At 42.0% G+C, this 18,397-nt stretch overlaps 1 protein-coding gene across 4 annotated transcripts in view; it reads right to left on the bottom strand.

The window, feature by feature from the left end:
• The window catches only part of MRTFA (myocardin related transcription factor A), a 171,815-nt gene that overhangs the window by 58,720 nt on the left and 94,698 nt on the right, over positions 1-18,397 (bottom strand). The window contains exon 1 of one of the 4 annotated variants that reach the window (XM_060245410.1): positions 16,070-16,240. The exons of 1 other annotated variant lie outside the window; for it this stretch is intronic. In XM_060245410.1, coding sequence (XP_060101393.1) covers positions 16,070-16,193 — 124 coding nt within the window. In that variant the 5' untranslated portion in view covers positions 16,194-16,240. Of the gene's footprint in view, positions 1-16,069; positions 16,241-18,397 lie in introns of those variants that run through there. 2 more of the 4 variants (XM_060245409.1, XM_060245411.1) reach the window with 2 other exon arrangements.

Raw genomic sequence — 18,397 nt, 5'->3', positions numbered from 1 at the left:
AACTTAAAAGTTGGGGAAGATGAGATTTTAAAAGCTGTCAGAGAGGTACAGTCAGTCTACATGGCTATGCAGATTAATTTGTAACACGAATAGGAACCCTATGTGTTTATCCTGTAAGCATCTTGACTGCACATTCTTTATCTTTTGTTTCTGAATGTATATAAAAATGATGCACAACTTTAAATACTTATCTTTGAACTTTATTCGGAACATCATACTCATCAGTTGCTGACACGCTAACTACACTAGTGAAATGTCTAAAATATGGTTTCCATTCCAGACAGTGTCAACGACAGTCAAATCATCATTTTGACTGATCTACTTTATGACCCTACTGACTGTATTTTAAGCTCAGTACAGAATTGTTTTGGCTCTTTAACAACAATCTAAGTAATATTCAGAGTCTTTGCAACGAAATTTGATACCACTGGCCTATGGTATATAAAAATCTGCTGAATATTAGGTAGAACGCCACCTTAGGCTATATTCAGCACAGCTAAATGTATGCAGGGCACTTCCTTTTGTTCAACAGCTTTGTGCTTTGCTCCTGGGTTGCTCAAACCAAACTAGTGCCTTGCCCAAATTCTGGGACCATGTCTAATAATAATGTAAAAAAGAAGAAACTGACAGTAGGATGAGAAGCATAGGAATAAAATGGGAGGAAAATGTACACAGAAAAGGTATACTAAGAACATGGAGTACAACAAATAAACCTAAAGGGGTACAACAGAAAGGTTCAACTTCAAGTATCTACTGCTACAATCATATAACACTGTGTGAAAAGTCTTAAGTGTACCAATCAGATGGTCCCCTTCCTGTAACACTTCATCCAGTTTTTCCATGTTCACCAGTTCCAGTTTTCCTGTGCAGACTCTACAATCTTTATGCCTAAAGATATTTGTGAAAATTTATATCAGATATTCTTTCAGTACAAAGTGTGTCATGGTGACCCTCACTGGGCTCAGAAAGCATAGCTAATTTTTAAAAAATGCATAATATTTGAAGTATTAAAGCAAAGTATTAAACCAAATTTTAGCAAGGCCACTTTATTTTCTTTAATTTGTATATAAGATCTTACTTTGGAAAGCTAAATATTAGTTAGCCAGGTACCCACCAGAGGATCCCAATTAACCAGAATCCACAGAGAAAACACAGATTGTGTACCTGATGTATACAGAGATTGTTTAATCAGAAAAAAATGGCCCTGCACAATAAACGGCTACAGCAGAATCTATGCCTCTGAAGCTGTGGAAGCACTTTCTCTAGGCCAGCTGCATGTCACCTTAAAACATGTGGCTTTGTGCAAACAGTAAATGGATTAAAAAGGATGAATTGGTTTAAATTATATTTAAATCCTGTCTAACCAAGGTAAATGCTTGTCCTACAACCAGAAACCATAGTTTGAAATGGGTTTTTGATCCTGGTTTGAAGAACAAACACTGGCCATAGTCACTAAAATAGACGACAAAGCAAGCTAAACAAAAATTAAGGGAAGCAGCTTACAAAGGGGTAGAAGGAGGAAAGAGCACCAACACTGGCAGGAACCAATTGAGGCACTCAGTTAACGAACACTTTTCTACATAATGAATGAACCATGATGGATAAAGTATCTGCAACACATTATTATAGACTAGGGAGCAGGGAACTGGCAAGTCATCCCAGTCAATGGGATGCCATCCTTTTACTTCATATCAAAATAATTCATTGGGGACACTTTCTACCAATCTGAACTCTTAAATTTTCTCAAATCTCCAATGATACTATCCACCATAACATCCTATCTCATTGGGAGGGGGATACCTTATCTTCCCCACTAACTACTTACCTAAACTTCTCAAAGATTCTGCACATGCACAGGAACGAGACAGCAGAATTTTTGTATAGTATAACTTCAAGGGGGATGGACTGTGGATTAGGTCCTAGTATTTCTAGTTAATGAATCTCAGATAGTGGTAATTGGTAAATATTTTTCCCCCCAGCAACCCTGGAGAGCCACTCTTAAAGCAGAAAATACAAACCTATACAGTGGAACAACAGCCAAGCTGGTATAAGGCACCTTCTTATATACCATTAGTTTGATAAAGCTGGATAAGAAAATTTATTAAATCTGTTACTGTTTTGTTTATTTGTTAAGTAAGCCATGTATTGTGTACTATTTTACCATGAGAAAAGTGTCATGTAATAATGTAAAAGAAATAGGGGAAGGGAAGATGTATGATGTAGGAAAATATGAGTATTCTAGTAACTAGCTATAAACCAATGTTTTCCATGGTTCTGTAAAGTAGTTACTATGCATTTCTTTGAAATTTAAATATATTATTTATTTTAAAAATATGCCTTAAAAATTCTACTTGTAAAACACTCAGAACAGCTTACAACAAAATTAATATAAGACAATAAATGTAATTGTAAACAGTAAAGATCTAACCACAAACTAAATAAACGAAGCTAGAAACAAACAGTACTAACCAAGAAACCCAATATGCTAGCAAAAAAGTATATTTAATGTTTTATAAGCTAAATGCAGTAATCAAACCCCTAGACCAAGCAACATTGTAAACCAACAAATAGTCACAGATTAATACCAGGCACAGAACAAATGCCTCCCCATCACAAAAGCCCACCAAGAAAAGAACAGTTTTAATAAGCTTCTGGAATGCCAACACTGAAAGAGTCATTGGGGTCTTCTAGGGCTGAGGGGAATTTAAAAGCCTTGAGGTTACAAAGGACTAGACCAGAGGCGTCGAACTCATTTATTAGGAGGACTAGATCTGACACAAATGGAAATTTGCGGGGCCAGGCAACTGTGTATCATAAAATGTAATGTGATGTAGCAGAGATATAAACTTTATAAAGGGCATGGACAAATACAATTAAAAATATTATATTTTTACTTAAAATAAAAAACATGCTTAAAATTCTTGCAATGCCTTGTTTAAAATGGAAAGGTGAAGGAATAGCGCGATTTGGCAATGCAATTTTTAAAATAAAACCTCAAGAAAAAGCACACGAATCACAGCAGAAACTAAAATATAAAATGCTCTGAGCCTGGAAAAACAAGAAAATGGAACTGCAAGCTTCTCCAACCCCAACCCCCTCCCAGGATCTAATCAGATTGGCAATGGCTCTCAAGTATAATATTTCCCTTTGACTGTAGGGTCTCAAGTTAGAGTACTCACTAGGTCAAATCCATTGAGCAGAAACAAGCTGACTCAAAGCATCAATCCATTATTTGCAAGGACACAACTTCAGGAAGCCTGAGCTTCCACTGTCTATACAGGAATGCTGAAAGTGAAACAATCTCCACTCCACTGAAAGACACTGCAGCACAGACAAAGCTGCAAGGAAAATGTGAAATGGATTATCCATAAAGGTTCCTTGGCCCTATCTAGCTGGGAACAGAGACCTTTATGGAAAATCCAATCCACGTTCTCCCTGCAGCTTTGATACAGAGTCCATTCCACATTTTCCTTGCAGTTTTGTCCATGCTGCAGTCTGCAAAGACAAGGCAGAAAAGGGAGGGAACTGAAAGAGCAGAAACTTAGTCAGCCTCAGAGATCAAAGGTCCAGAGACCTTGATGGAAAATCCATTCCACATTTCCCTTGCAACTTTGTCTGTGCTGCAATGTGTTTCAATGGAGTGGAGATCAGTTTCACTTTCAGCTCAAGCTTCGAAGGCCTCTGTGAAGAGGGCCGTCTTGACTTGGTGCTGAAGGATGGCAAGTCTGGTGCCAGGTGGACCCCAACTGGGAGGCTGTTCCAAAAGCAGGGAGCCACCACTGAAAAGGTCCTCTGCCTCCATCTGAGCCTCAGGAGTTGGCACCCAGAGGAAGGCCCTGGAGGTTGAGCACAGTGTCCAGGGAAACTGATGCCATGAGAGGTGCTTCAACAGATATCATGGTCCGAAGCCATGTAGGGCTTTATAAGTTAAAACCAGTACCATGAATTGTGATTGAAAGCATGCAGGCAGACCAGAATTGGACTTATATGTTCAGACCTTTGGGTCCCAGCTGTTAAGTTTGGCTGCTGCATTCTGCAACCAGCTGTAACTTCCAAACCATCTTCAAAGACACCCCATGTAGACTGTGTTGCAGTAATCCAATCTGGAGACTACCACAGTGTAGATCACTGAAACCAGGCTATCCAGATAGGGGCACAATAGGGCCACAAGCCGAAGCTGATAGAAAGCACTCTGGGCCACCAATGCCACCTGAGCCTCAAATGACAAAATGGATCCAGGAGCACCCCCAAGCTATGAATCTCTTCAAGGGAAGAAGAAGACTGCAGATTTATACCCTATCCTTCTCTCTGAATTAGAGACTCAGAGCGGCTTACAATCTCCTATATCTTATCCCCCCACAACAGACACCCTTGTGAGGTGGGTGGGGCTGAGAGGGTTCTCACAGCAGCTGCCCTTTTAAGGACAACTCCTGTGATAGCTATGACTAACCCAAGGCCATTCCAGCAGGTATAAGTGGAGGAGTAGGGAATCAAACCCGGTTCTCTCATATAAGAGTCTGCACACTTAACCACTACACCAAACTGGCTCTCTAGCAGAAACTGCAACCCCATCTAGAAGAGGTTGAACACCCCTTATCTGGTCAAATAAATCATGGGCCAACAACATCTAAGTCTTGTCTGGATTGAGTTTGTTAGCCCTCAAACAGTTCATCATAATGACCATTCACCTACTGAAGACAAAAAGGAGAAATAGAGCTGCGTGTCATCAGCATACTGAAGGCAACACACACCAAAACTCTGCATGACCCCACTCGGTGGTTTTATGGAGGTATTGAATAGCATGGGGGACAGAACAGACCTCTGCGAAACATCGTGATAAAGCATTCACATCGCTGAACAGCACCACCTTCTAGAGATGGCCATCTAAAGAGGAACAGAACCACTGCAACATAGTCCCCTATTCCCACCTCAGCCAACAGCTCCTGAAGGATACTATAGTCGATGGTATCAAAAGCTGTCAAGAGGTCCAGTAGTATCTACAGGGTTGCACTCTCCCTGTCTTGCTCCCAGCACAAATCATCATACAGGGTGACCAGGGCTGTTTCCATGCCAAAACCAGGCCTGAACCCCAACTGAAATGGATCCAGGTCATCAGTTTTATCCAAGAGTGACTGGAGTTGCTTGGCAACCAGGTTCTCTAGAACCTGGCCAAGGGAAGGGATATTTGCAACCAGCCTGTAGTCATTCAGATCTTCTGGGTCAAGAGAGAGTTTGTTAAGAAGCGGTCTCAGCACTGCCACTTTTAAGCCCCCATGGGACCACTCCCTCTCACAAGGAGACATTAATAACCTCTCTGGCCCAGCTGGTTATCCTTCCCTGGCTGGTTTTTATGAGCCAGGAAGGGCAAGGATCCAGTACAGAGGTGGCTGCATGAACTTGTCCAAGCTACTTCTATACATCCTTAAACTGTACCAAGTGATACTCATTCCATAAACTGGATAAGACTGTGCACTGGATATCTCCACCAATTCCACAGATGTAACTCTGGAGTCTAAACCCTAGTGAATGTGACAATTTTTTCTCTGGAAGTGCCTGGCGAGTAAATTACAGTGGGCCAGGAGGATTCCTAAGTATCCCTGGAACCAGAACCTAATAAGTCCCCAGACAATCATGAAAAGCTTCACTGGGTGGCAAAGAGATGATTGAATATATAAACATGTTGTGCTCTTCATACAGAGAAAACGCCTAAAGCATCCAAATTAAATGAAGAAATTGTGTTCCCTTTGATACGTTGCTGAGATTATCTGTTTATACCAAAAACAGAGATTAACTGCTCAAGCTGTTTCTGAATACAGGCTTTCATTTATTTTATTTTATTTTATTTTAAATCACATTCCATTTGCAAGAGCTACTTCTCCAACTGAGATATTTCTAGCTGACAGATAGATGAGCAACAAAAATGACGGCAAGTACTTAAATTGAGAAAGTAAGGATTCACAAACTGAGAATAGTACACAGGCAGTGAGTTTTCTCAATTTCAGCAACAGAATAACTGCACAAGAATACAGTAGTAATCAGGGTTGCAGAAACTACCTATGACCATGTACACTCATTTTCACCAAACCAAAAAGCAATCATGTGAGGTCTATACAAATATATCACAAATCAATTTATACATATCACACAAGTGTAAAAATCAAATCTATATAATTGATTTATTAGACTGTGGATACAAACTTGAGTCAGCATTTAGGAAAAGTGACAACACCCACCATCTAAACTAGGTATTGCTTTCTCTTTGTAGAATAGGGGTGTACATTTGGCATAAATTGAGGCAAAAAAATACTCCAAAATACCTTATCAGTATTTTTCAGGTACTTTCCATGCCAAATACAGATTCTGAGAATCTGATTGGCTATCACTATAGCTGAGCCTGAATAAAAGCCAAAAACATAAGAGAAGCCATGTTGGATCAGGCCAACGGCCCATCAAGTCCAACACTCTGTGTCACACAGTGGCAAAATTTTTTATATATACACACACACTGTGGCTAATAGCCACTGATGGACCTCTGCTCCATATTTTTATCTAAACCCCTCTTGAAGGTGGCTATACTTGTGGCCGCCACCACCTCCTGTGGCAGTGAATTAAACATGTTAATCACCCTTTGGGTGAAGAAGTACTTCCTTTTATCCGTTTTAACCTGTCTGCTCAGCAATTTCATCAAATGCCCACGAGTTCTTGTATTGTGAGAAAGGGAGAAAAGTACTTCTTTCTCTACTTTCTCCATCCCATGCATTATCTTGTAAACCTCTATCATGTCACCCCGCAGTCGACGTTTCTCCAAGCTAAAGAGTCCCAAGCGTTTCAACCTTTCTTCATAGGGAAAGTGCTCCAGCCCTTTAATCATTCTAGTTGCCCTTCTCTGGACTTTCTCCAATGCTATAATATCCTTTTTGAGGTGCGGCGACCAGAACTGCACACAGTACTCCAAATGAGACCGCACCATCGATTTATACAGGGGCATTATGAAACTGGCTGATTTGTTTTCAATTCCCTTCCTAATAATTCCCAGCATGGCGTTGGCCTTTTTTATTGCAAACGCACACTGTCTTGACATTTTCAGTGAGTTATCTACCACGACCCCAAGATCTCTCTCTTGGTCAGTCTCTGCCAGTTCACACCCCATCAACTTGTATTTGCAGCTGGGATTCTTGGCCCCAATGTGCATTACTTTGCACTTGGCCACAATGAACCGCATCTGCCACGTTGACACCCACTCACCCAGCCTCAACAGATCCCTTTGGAGTGCCTCACAATCCTCTCTGGTTCTCACCACCCTGAACAATTTAGTGTCATCCGCAAACTTGGCCACTTCACTGCTCACTCCCAACTCTAAATCATTTATGAACAAGTTAAAAAGCATGGGACCCAGTACCGAGCCCTGCGGCACCCCACTGCTTACCGTCCTCCACTGCGAAGACTGCCCATTTATACTCACTCTCTGCTTCCTATTACTCAGCCAGTTTTTGATCCACAAGAGGACCTGTCCTTTTACTCTATGACTCTCAAGTTTTCTAAGGAGCCTTTGATGAGGAACTTTATCAAAAGCTTTCTGGAAGTCAAGGTAAACAACATCTATCGGGTCTCCTTTGTCCACATGTTTGTTCACCCCCTCAAAGAAATGTAACAGGTTAGTGAGGCAAGATCTTCCCTTGCAGAACCCATGCTGAGTCTTCCTCAGTAACCCGTGTTCATCAATGTGCCTACTCATTCTGTCCTTGATAATGGTTTCTACCAACTTTCCCGGTATTGAAGTCAGACTGACTGGCCTGTAATTTCCCGGATCTCCTCTGGAACCCTTTTTAAAGATAGGGGTGACATTTGCTACCTTCCAGTCCTCAGGAACGGAGGCAGATTTCAATGAAAGATTACAGATTTTTGTTAGAAGATCCACAAGTTCAACTTTGAGTTCTTTCAGGACTCTCGGATGTATGCCATCCGGACCTGGTGACTTATTAGTTTTTAATTTGTCTATCAGTTGTAGGACCTCCTCTTTTGTCACCTCAATCTGACTCAGGTCTTTCAACACACCTTCCAAAATTAGTGGTTCTGGGGCGGGCAAAAATTTCTCGTCTTCCACAGTGAAGACGGAGGCAAAAAATTCATTTAGCTTCTCAGCCATTTCCCTATCCTCCTTCAGTAATCCTTTTACCCCCTGGTCATCCAAGGGCCCCACTGCCTCCCTGGCTGGTTTCCTACTTCTAATATATTTGAAGAAATTTTTATTGTTGGTCTTTATGTTTTTTGCAATATGCTCCTCATAGTCCCTTTTTGCCTGCCTGATCACAGTCTTGCATTTAATTTGCCACAGCCTTTGTTCCCTTTTACTAATCTCACTTGGACTGGTTTTCCACCGCTTAAAGGAGTCCTTCTTACCTTTTACAGCTTCCATTACTTCGTTTGTTAACCATGCAGGCCTTTTCTTATGCCTGTTTGTGCCTTTCCTAACTTGTGGTATGTATTTTATCTGAGCTTCTAGGATTATAGTTTTAAATAGCCTCCAAGCTTCCCCAAGGGTTTTGACCGTATGTACCTTTCCTTTCAGTTTCCTCCTCACATGCCTCCTCATCTCAGTGTATTTACCCCTTTTAAAGTTAAACGTGGTTGTGGCAGTCTTTTTGGACAACTCCCTATTTATACAAACGGTGAAATCAATAACATTATGGTCACTGCTCCCAAGTGGCACAATCACTTTTACATCTCTCACCAAGTCTTGGGCATTACTTAGGACCAAATTCAGGATCACCCCACCCCTGGTAGGTTCTGAGACCATCTGCTCCATAGCACAGTCATTGAGAGCATCAAGAAACTCAATCTCTTTCTCTCGACCAGAAAACATATTGACCCAATCAATTTGCGGGTAGTTAAAATCACCTATTACGACACAGTTTTTACGTTTAGCCGCTATCTTTAAGCCTTCCATCATATTATAATCGTCCTCTCTCTTTTGATTTGGTGGGTGATAACAAACTCCCATAGTTAAATTTCCTTTTGGGCCCTCTATTTCAACCCAAAGCATTTCTAAAAGGGAATCTAATTCTCTGACCTCAGTCTTACTGGACCGTATATCCTCTCTGACATACAGAGCCACCCCACCTCCAACCCTTCCCTCCCTATCCTTCCGATATAGCTTATATCCAGGAATCACCGTGTCCCACTGATTCTCCTCATTCTACCAAGTTTCTGAAATTCCCACAATGTCTATGTTTTCTCCCAACACTAAACATTCCAATTCAGCAATTTTACTTCGAACACTTCTAGCATTTGCATACAAACATCTATAATTTCCCAGGCAAGCTAGGCCCACAACCTTTCTCCTGCCGCCTCGAGACTCTGGCAGACAGTCCATACTGTTTGTCACCTTCACAGTGGACATCATTGTTTGATGTACTAAGATGAATGATATATGTAGTGATATGGTTTTAGGTAATTAATTAACAGTGTTCTGCTTCCATGTGGCTTGTAAGCTATAATAAAAGTTAATTTGACTTCAATATTTAAGTACTACATGGGGAGAGATATGTCAGTGGTTTCACAGAGGCCTCCTTTAGCGTGGGACATTTGGCATCTGTAAGCAAACACTGGTTGTGATTCAAATGTAATGGTGCTGATGACTGATGCTATATAAGCAAGTCCTGGGCTTAGACGCTACCTCCCACTACACTACAGTTCTCTCTCTGTTACTTGGTAACCAAAGTGAGACAAACAATGGTTTGCAGGCTGGTTGAAACAACCACCTATGGTTTGCAAGGAAACAAGAAGAAAGGAAACTGCAACATGAGGAGGGAGGGGAAACAGGTATGCAAATGACTGAGGATCGTTTTTCACAGCCCTAAAGGTTGCATCTAAATCAAGGCACCTACAATGGGATGAAGAGAGCTACAGCAGGAAGGCAGCATAGCATCCTGCCTGTATGCTGTGTCAGATCTGTAAAGCATGGACAGAAATGTCAATAGCAAGTTTCATAATGCTTCTCTGGGTATTGTTGCTCAATGCAAAAGCCCAGTGTGACACCAGAAATTACAGCCTACAAAGCATTTGCAATCTCCCACCACCACATATACAAGGCCTGCAATTTCCTCGAGTGCAGGGCACTTCCCCAGAGCTTATGACATCGGCCTCCACAAATACATTTCACAAGCACAGTTGATATAACAGGCACCCAAGGGGAAACAACGAGCAGCAGTGAATCAACTGGGCGTCACTGGGCTCGAATCAGCCCTTAAACAGTTGCTTTGAATCAGGAGCTACCCAGGATTTTAATATAAAATTTCCAAGCAAAGTCTTTAACGGTGATTCTACCTTTAGAATATCTGACTGGCTACCTAGACTTGTATTCCCTGTTATACAAGACCATTTATTTAATTTCCTCTTTACCCCTAAGAGCCTTGCATTAGCAATTAGAGGGCATTTCACTGCTATTCAAGCTCAATTCCTTGTGAATACCTTTCCTGGTTTATGCCCAAGTATCCTGTTTCTTCCTAGTGCTTAGCCCTAACTTTTATCATGTCCTGCTTCTTGCTCAGCTTCTAGGGTAAATTTGCACTTTGATTCTGAAAAGCAACCTGTTTTCACCATACCATTAAAATGTGTCTATTTAAGAGATTCGTATGATCCTGTGCACTCTTCAGAATTTGCACAAGGTGGCTAACATTTTAACAATTAAAAAAATTAAAATCAAGCAACAATTAAAATAGCTCAATAAATGAAAACAGCAGCAATAACACCTATCATTATTTTTAAAACAATAGCTAGTTACCCCAGCAGTAAAGTCAGCATAAAAACAGACATAAAAGCAAAAGACATAAAAGTGGGGTCGGTATGGAGCGAGGAGATAAAATTCAGTTAAAAGGCTGGCTGACCCAAAATGTCAGTTCCAAGAATATTCCTGTTTTCTTACTTCAGTACTAGTCCCAGTCCTGGATAGCCCAGGCAAGCCTGATCTCGGAAGCTAAGTAGGGTCATCTCTGGTAAGTACTTGGAATACCGGAGTCAGGAGACAGGGGCAGGCTTTATTCAGCTATCTCTCTAAATATCCTCCAGGCCCCTAGTAGGGGTCTGTCACCAGAGATTGCTATGACTTCCAGGTGTGCACACACACACAATACAAAAAAATACCCAGAAGAAGGACTAGGCCCAACCTGCAGCTTTGGATTTCAACACATACTTACTCTCTCCATCTTTCCATCTTGCACTGAGTCTACTACTTCTCATCACTCCTCTGGTAAATCATTAATTACGAAGAACTAAGTCATAATAGAAAAGGAACAAGTAACCACTGGGGTACCGTGAGGACAGGAGAGGCACTAGCCCCAGTGGCCCCCAGATTCCTTGGTTGTTTTGTCCCTGCTGTTGCCACTCAGGAAAGACTAGATCCAAAGGCTCTGCTATGCATCCCCCCCCAAACTTTTGCCTGTGGCCTGCTTTGAGCCATTCTTATTCCCTCCAGCTATGAGACATAAAACAAATGCCCCAGTCCTTGTTGCCACTGTGAGAGGTCCCTGGGCCCAAGCAGTGGTGGCATGGATAGAAGGATGCTACCCCTGTGCAAGGGCTCTGAGCTTAAGCAGCCCCTATGTCTATGCTGCTGCCAATTCTGCCTTGCACATCATTGGGATGGCATAGAAGGTGGCCTTCTGGTTTAGAAGGTTAAGTGGTTGGAACGAGCCCTGTAAATGCCTCTTCTGGCCATGCTTTGGATGCAGTTGTTTATATTCTGCAGACTGCAGCACTTTTGACACAGCCAATTCAGAATCTTGGCTACGAAACATGTCTTAAAGAGCAGAAAGCTCTCATAACAGTAAGCATCTTTGCTTTCCCCCATACTTGACTGGAGTGAGGGAGAGCAAAAATGGCACAAAATTAAAATGCACCTACCCAATAGATATATTTACACCCTGTATCCATACATATTTTTAAAATGTCAAGTGGTTATTGCCTTTTATCTTAGTGGCATCACTGATATATCTACCTCCCACTACACTACAGTTCTCTCTCTGTAGACATTCCCAGATCAGCTGCACTTTTCCAGTATAATTTCAGTTCTTTAGCCTATGACTGGACATCATGCAGTCCGTGAGTCACATATTGACTATACAGGTATGCTGAGCAGCCTGAAAGCACTGCTGGCACCCACAAACTGCCTCCCCTCTCATGACACTGGGGGAAATGGGCATCTCTCAGGCGAGGACAAGGTTTTCCTATCTCTACCAAAATAACTCAGGCAACTGATTTCTCCAAGGAGAGGAGCAGCCTCTCACCTAAGACTGAGGTGAGGAGTTTATTATTTTATTTCATTTGTATCCTATCCTCCCTGCAAACAGGAAGGCAGGTTCCATCAAAAACCCTACACTAAAATCCATTAAGTAATTAAAATACATTTAAAATAATCAGATCATCAGTGCTAAAAATAAACAACGCCTCCACAAATAAGCACCCAACTGGGCCCAAGTGATCACTCAGACCTGAGCTCACTGGAGAGGAGGCCAGATACAGAGTGAACACCTGTTGCCTCAACTGGTGGAAGAGCTCCATCTTACAGGCTCCATCTTACAGGAACTGTAGTACATCCCACAGAGTCCTGTTCTCTAATGGAAGCTCATTCTACCAGGTAGGGGTCAGAACCGAAAAGGCCCTGGCCCAAGTCAAGGCAAGACACCCTGGAGTCAGGGACCATCAGGAGATGTTGCTTTGTTGACCGTAGAGTCTTATGGGGCTCTTCCACCAGTAGACCGTAGAGTCCTATGGGGCTCATATGGGGAGAGGCATTCCCAAAGGTATGCTGGCACCTGGCTGTATAGGGCTTCGAAGGTAAGCACCAACACATTGAAATGGATCCAGTACTTAATAGGCAGCCAGTGCAGTTTGCACAGCACAGGGTGGACACGTCTGCACAGATGACAAAATCAACACCCATGCTGCTACATTCTGCACCAACTGCATTTTCTGAAGGAAAGTTAAGAGCAGCCCCATATAGAGAGAGTTACAATAATCCAGACTGGAAGTGACCATTGCATAGGTCATGGGCAGTGAGTTACAGGACCAACTGCCTGATCCACCTCAGATGGAAAAGGGCAGATCTGGCAGTGGTGGTAACCTGTGCCTTCACAATCAGTGAGGCATCCAAGAATACCCCCAGGCTCTTCACCCTCAATGTCAAGTTGTAATCACAGCTCCAGCCAGAGACATCGAATGGAGGTGGGCTTCTATAACAGCAGGACAGTCTCAGATGGGCTACTTTGAAATCGGTATCTGCATACACCCCTAATTTGGATCCCTCTGCTTCCAAAGCTATGGCAAAAAGGGGGGTCTGAGAGAGAGAAGCACCTCTTTGGAGATTAGTGCTAAGGAAAGCAAGAAAAGGCCATAACTTAAAAATTACTGCAGAACAGTTAACTAAAGGGCTGGTGTTCCATGTTCTAAACAAATTTGGCAAAAGAAGAAGGGGATAGCAAAAAATGAGATGACTGGACAGCATTACTGATGTAACTAACATGAATTTGAGCAGATTTAGGAGGATGGTGGAAGACAGGAGGGCCTGGCATGACTTGCTCCATGGGATTGCAAAGAGTCGGACTCGACTGTGTGACTGAACAACAAGACCCCAGGCCTGAATGGAACTCACTTCTGAGTAAGCATTTAGGATCCTGCGTGGGGTGAGGTGCTATGGAGAGTATGGCTATTGAGTGCTACATGGAGACCTTGTTCTAATTCCACTTCCACCTGACTGCAGAAAAATAACTCTTCATAAACAGCACTAATGGGCATTAGTGTGAAAAGAACCCCTTATCTACCCACATCCCCTTCTTGAGTCATTTCACTGACACAATTGAGAGAAGTACCATTAGGAAGCAAAGCGGGGTAGGAGCTTACAAGTTTATGCTGCCTTCCCTGATCTTGAATTTGTGAGAAATCCCTTCCTAAATACTTCTTCCTGACAGGGAAGAGTCTTTGCGATACTAGCCCTAGTCCTCCTTGTACAGATTTGCACAATTACAATGCAACAGCATCTATGCATATAGAGACAGGCATATCCTAAATTCACCTGGACAGTTTGCTCCTCTCCTGGGCTCAAATGACATCACTGATGTTGACTTAGGTCTGGTGGCAACCTTAGCTCTAAATCAAGGTCCATTCTGGCATCATGTTCTGCATCCTTACTGTAATCTATATAGTATGGAATACAGTCCAAGGGGAAAAAAACCTTTTAGAACTCTACATATAATAAACTATTTAATGAACGTACTCTAAGCTATTTAGTAAACATCACTCAGTTAATAAAGGAAGCTTGCTTTCTCTCACAGCATTGTTTGCCTCCTGTTTAAGCTGAATGGCATGTCTCAGGCATGAAAACTATAACTCAAATATGGCTCAGACTTGGAGTAGGAATTTGTGTAGTAGGATTATCCAGCATCCTAGATCTGATATTGCTGAAGAGAACATAATAGAATCACAGAGTCGGAAGGGGCCATACAGGCCATCTAGTCCAACCCCCTGTTCTAGGCAGGATCATTCTAGAGCAGGAGTGTCAAACTCATTTGTTATGAGGGCCAGATCTGATATAAATGAGACCGTGTTGGGCTGGGCCATGTGTGTACCTATTTAAGATTAGGCAGTAGAGATATGAACTTTTTAAAGGATACAGACAAAAATGACTTAAAAAAAAAACCCTTAAAATTAAACATGCTTAAAACATCAGCCTTAAAGGTGCTTTCTTTGTATTTCTCCTGTGGGATCCAGGGAACTGGGCAAAGGAAGCTCTGGCTGTTTCCCTCCCTCCCCACGGGACCAGGAGGGAGAAGAGCTTCAACCAATGGAGAAAATTGAGGTTTTGCTCTATAGCTCCTGTGTAATTGAGCAAGCCTTGCAAATCAAGTTGAGATGCAGAAGGAGGCAAGAGAAAGGGAGAAGCCAGTTGCTCAGGGGCCTGATAGGAGCCCTCTGGGCGCCTGATTCAGCCCCGGGGTCACATGTTTGACACCCCTGGTCTAGAGCATCCCTGACCAGTGTTTGTCCAGCCGCCACTTAAAGACTGCCAGTGAGAGGGATATCACCACTCCTTAGATAGCTGATTCCACTGCTGAACAACTCTTATTGCAAAAAAGGTTTTCCTAATATCCAGCTGGTACCTTCCGGCCCTTAATTTAAACCCATTATCGGGAGTCCTATCCTCTGCCGCCAACAGGAACAGCTCCCTGCCCTCCTCTAAGTGACAGCCCTTCAAGTACTTAAAGAGGGCAATCAAGTCATCAAGGCTTGTTTATTTTGGCCAATTTTCTGCGTCTTAACACTTCCTGAGCCCAGTATGACCAAAATTCCTTTCTAAAATGATGGTTTTTCTCAGCTTCAAATTTCATCCAGTCCCTTCATAATTCCAATAAACTATTTCAGTCTTTCTGTTCTGTGGCATATCCCGCACATCAGTACCCTCCTAACATCATGATCTCTTTTGTTCATTTATCCTGCTTTATTCATACCATCTCCTTTATTTCATCATGCATTCCACTCCCTTCAAACAAACCTTTAACAGTTCCTTACCACTTATAATAATATTCTGCTCCTGGGTTTCATCTCATAGTTTTTTTGTTTTCTGCTATAAACTCTGAGAATCACCATACTGGCATGTTCACAAGCAATCTATATTCATTAATCTGCTTCCTTTCCTATCTCTTGCAAAAGTCAAAACCCTCACTATACCACAGCTACTCCCTGGGATACTAAACAGGTGATGAAGACTGTTTCCCATATTTGCCCTAAAAATTAATTACGTTTTCCATGTATTCTGAAGAGTCCTTCATACAGTGGAATAAATTAAAGCCTCTAATAGAAGCTGGAAGGCATCCAAGTAACTAAACCCTACTAACACACACTAATTCATTGGGCATACCATAGTTATCAGTAATATATCAGAAACACTACAAAGCAACAGGAACTTGGTAAGTTGTCTGCAAACAGGCAAGAGAACAACAATGCTACAAGACCCCATTAGCTTCAAATGTGCAAGCTGTTTAAATTGCCAAAGGCAAACAGGACAAAGCTTACTAACCTTCCCGCAAGCTGTGGTAAGAATGATGGCCAAAGCCTACATTCTTCCCCTCCTTTGACACAATTTCTGGAAGTGGAACAATCGTGCCATAAGTGGGCTGAAGGGTTTTGATTTTGTCCAACATACTGCAAAATCTCTCAGGATGAAAAATGTCCCTCTCAGACCTGTGGAAAGCTGTTTAAATCCAGAAAGTAGGAGAAATTCAGAACTCTCACAAAGCTCTATCAATGCCACACTCTCATCAGTTTGCTACGTAAAGAGGAGCTGACGCTAGTTTTAAGCACACACTAGTTTTTAAGCACACAGTATTCTAGACAGCCAACATCTGAAGATCAGAATCTGTGAGCCCCTGGCAAAAAGAAAAAAGGGAAAAAAAGCTTGACCACTAGTGGATTCACTTATAAAAATGACTTCCTTCCCCCAAGGGAATAAAGGAGATGGTATGTATACATGCAAATAGTAAGGGGGCTAGGGAGGACTGAACTTCAAGCTGTCCGGCTGTGCATACTGACAGATGGATGGATTCCTTCATGAAGCTGCTTGCACTAACAGCTAACCTCACTCACCCAAAATAGTAAGCAGTTGGTTTCTCTACTCAGACCTCAAACACTTGCCAAGTAATCATTATCAAATAACCCTCTCCTCCTCCCAGTCCCCACCTCTGAATCTTAAATCCTGTTCACAAAGTTGAAAGGGGAATACTTGGATCAGGAGGCACCTGAACCTTCTTCCTATTTCAAATTGAACTAATATTGAACTCTAATATTTAGAGAAAAGCAGCTGGACTACCAGTCCAAGCTGTCTGCATTAAAGGAACACAATATCCACAGCACCAATGGTTTGCCTCAATCTATCTGATCCATTCCCAACATCAGAAAAGCTTTTAAAGTGCCTCTTTAAAAAGATTTAGGCCTGTTTCTTTCTTCAGAATACTGGGGCATTTTGTCAGGGGAAGACAGTTCTGTACTGGAACTGGAATGAGTATCCATTTTGTATAAATAGCAAAGAGCCCTCATGGCACCTTAATGAATTTATTGTGGTATAAATTTTCATATACTAGAGCCCATGCGGCAGCTCTGGTTCACAAAAATTTATGCCACACTACTCTTTAATGTCCTTGATATCTTTTGATAGTATGACTCAAACAGACTAACACACCTACCTACCTCCTGCACTGCAGAACTAGAACTGACAAGAAAAAAGGTTTAATTATCCCAGTACTCAGATTCATTTAGTGCTCTCTTCCATAAATGCAATTTCAAGACAAGAAAGAAAGGATCCTGTCTTCTCCCCTACATCGTAACTATTGAAATCTGATCAGAGGATCATCAAATCTAATTCCAGACCTAATACAAGATATCCTGTATCTAACTATGCAACCCTATGCAGGGTTACTCCAGTCTAAACACACTGAAATAAACAGGCTTAGAGTAGAGTTAACTCCACACAGGACTGCTCATATGTGCTTATCTAGCCAGGCCTTTAAAACTTGCAAGCAAGGAGATACTACATATTCTACTTGCTATGGCTGGCATAAATCAATCCTCTCTTTGCAAACAGAAATGATTCACAATAGTTAACATTCAAGAGGACCCAAGAACTTGTAAAAAGGTAAAGGTAGTCCCCTGAGCAAGCATCAGTCGTTTCCGGCTCTGGGGTGATGTCACATCACAATGTTTTCATGGCATACTTTTTACAGGGTGGTTTGCCATTGCCTTCCCCAGTCATCTACACTTTCCCCCCAGCAAGTTGGGTACTCATTTTACCGACCTCGGAAGGATGGAAGGTTGAGATAACCTTGAGCCGGCTACCTGAACCCAGCTTCCACCAGGATCAAACTCGGGTCATGAGCAGAGGGCTTGGACTGCAGTACTGCAGCTTTACCACTCTGTGCCATGGGGCTCCAACATAACAACAGACACATGACAAAAAACCCTAATAAGTCAGTCTTGATCCAAACACCTGTAAGGCAAGAGTGGAGTAACTTTGCTCCTGGGAACGAAGAAAAAAAATGTATCTTACCTAAGGACAAATTTGAGGCTGTTGTTGAGCAAGGACAAAGGATTAGATATGCACTAACCGGTTCTTTAAATTTTACCTTATACATCTACATTTCACAATGACCTTCACAAAAATCATGGCCTACATGAACAGCTATACTCAAGTAACTGTAAACACAGGAGGGAAATCATGATTTCATTCTAACATGATTACTTGAAACTAATAGAACATTCAAAATTATTACATGCATACTATTTAAATTTGGGATGTTCACAGGAACCCACTTGCTGCCCACAATGACCTTCAGTGAGACTGGGTAAAATTGCT

This window comes from Heteronotia binoei, chromosome 8, assembly GCF_032191835.1.
Source record: "Heteronotia binoei isolate CCM8104 ecotype False Entrance Well chromosome 8, APGP_CSIRO_Hbin_v1, whole genome shotgun sequence".
In the NCBI taxonomy this organism is placed as follows: domain Eukaryota; kingdom Metazoa; phylum Chordata; class Lepidosauria; order Squamata; family Gekkonidae; genus Heteronotia; species Heteronotia binoei.
This window is presented reverse-complemented; position numbering and strand designations above follow the sequence as displayed.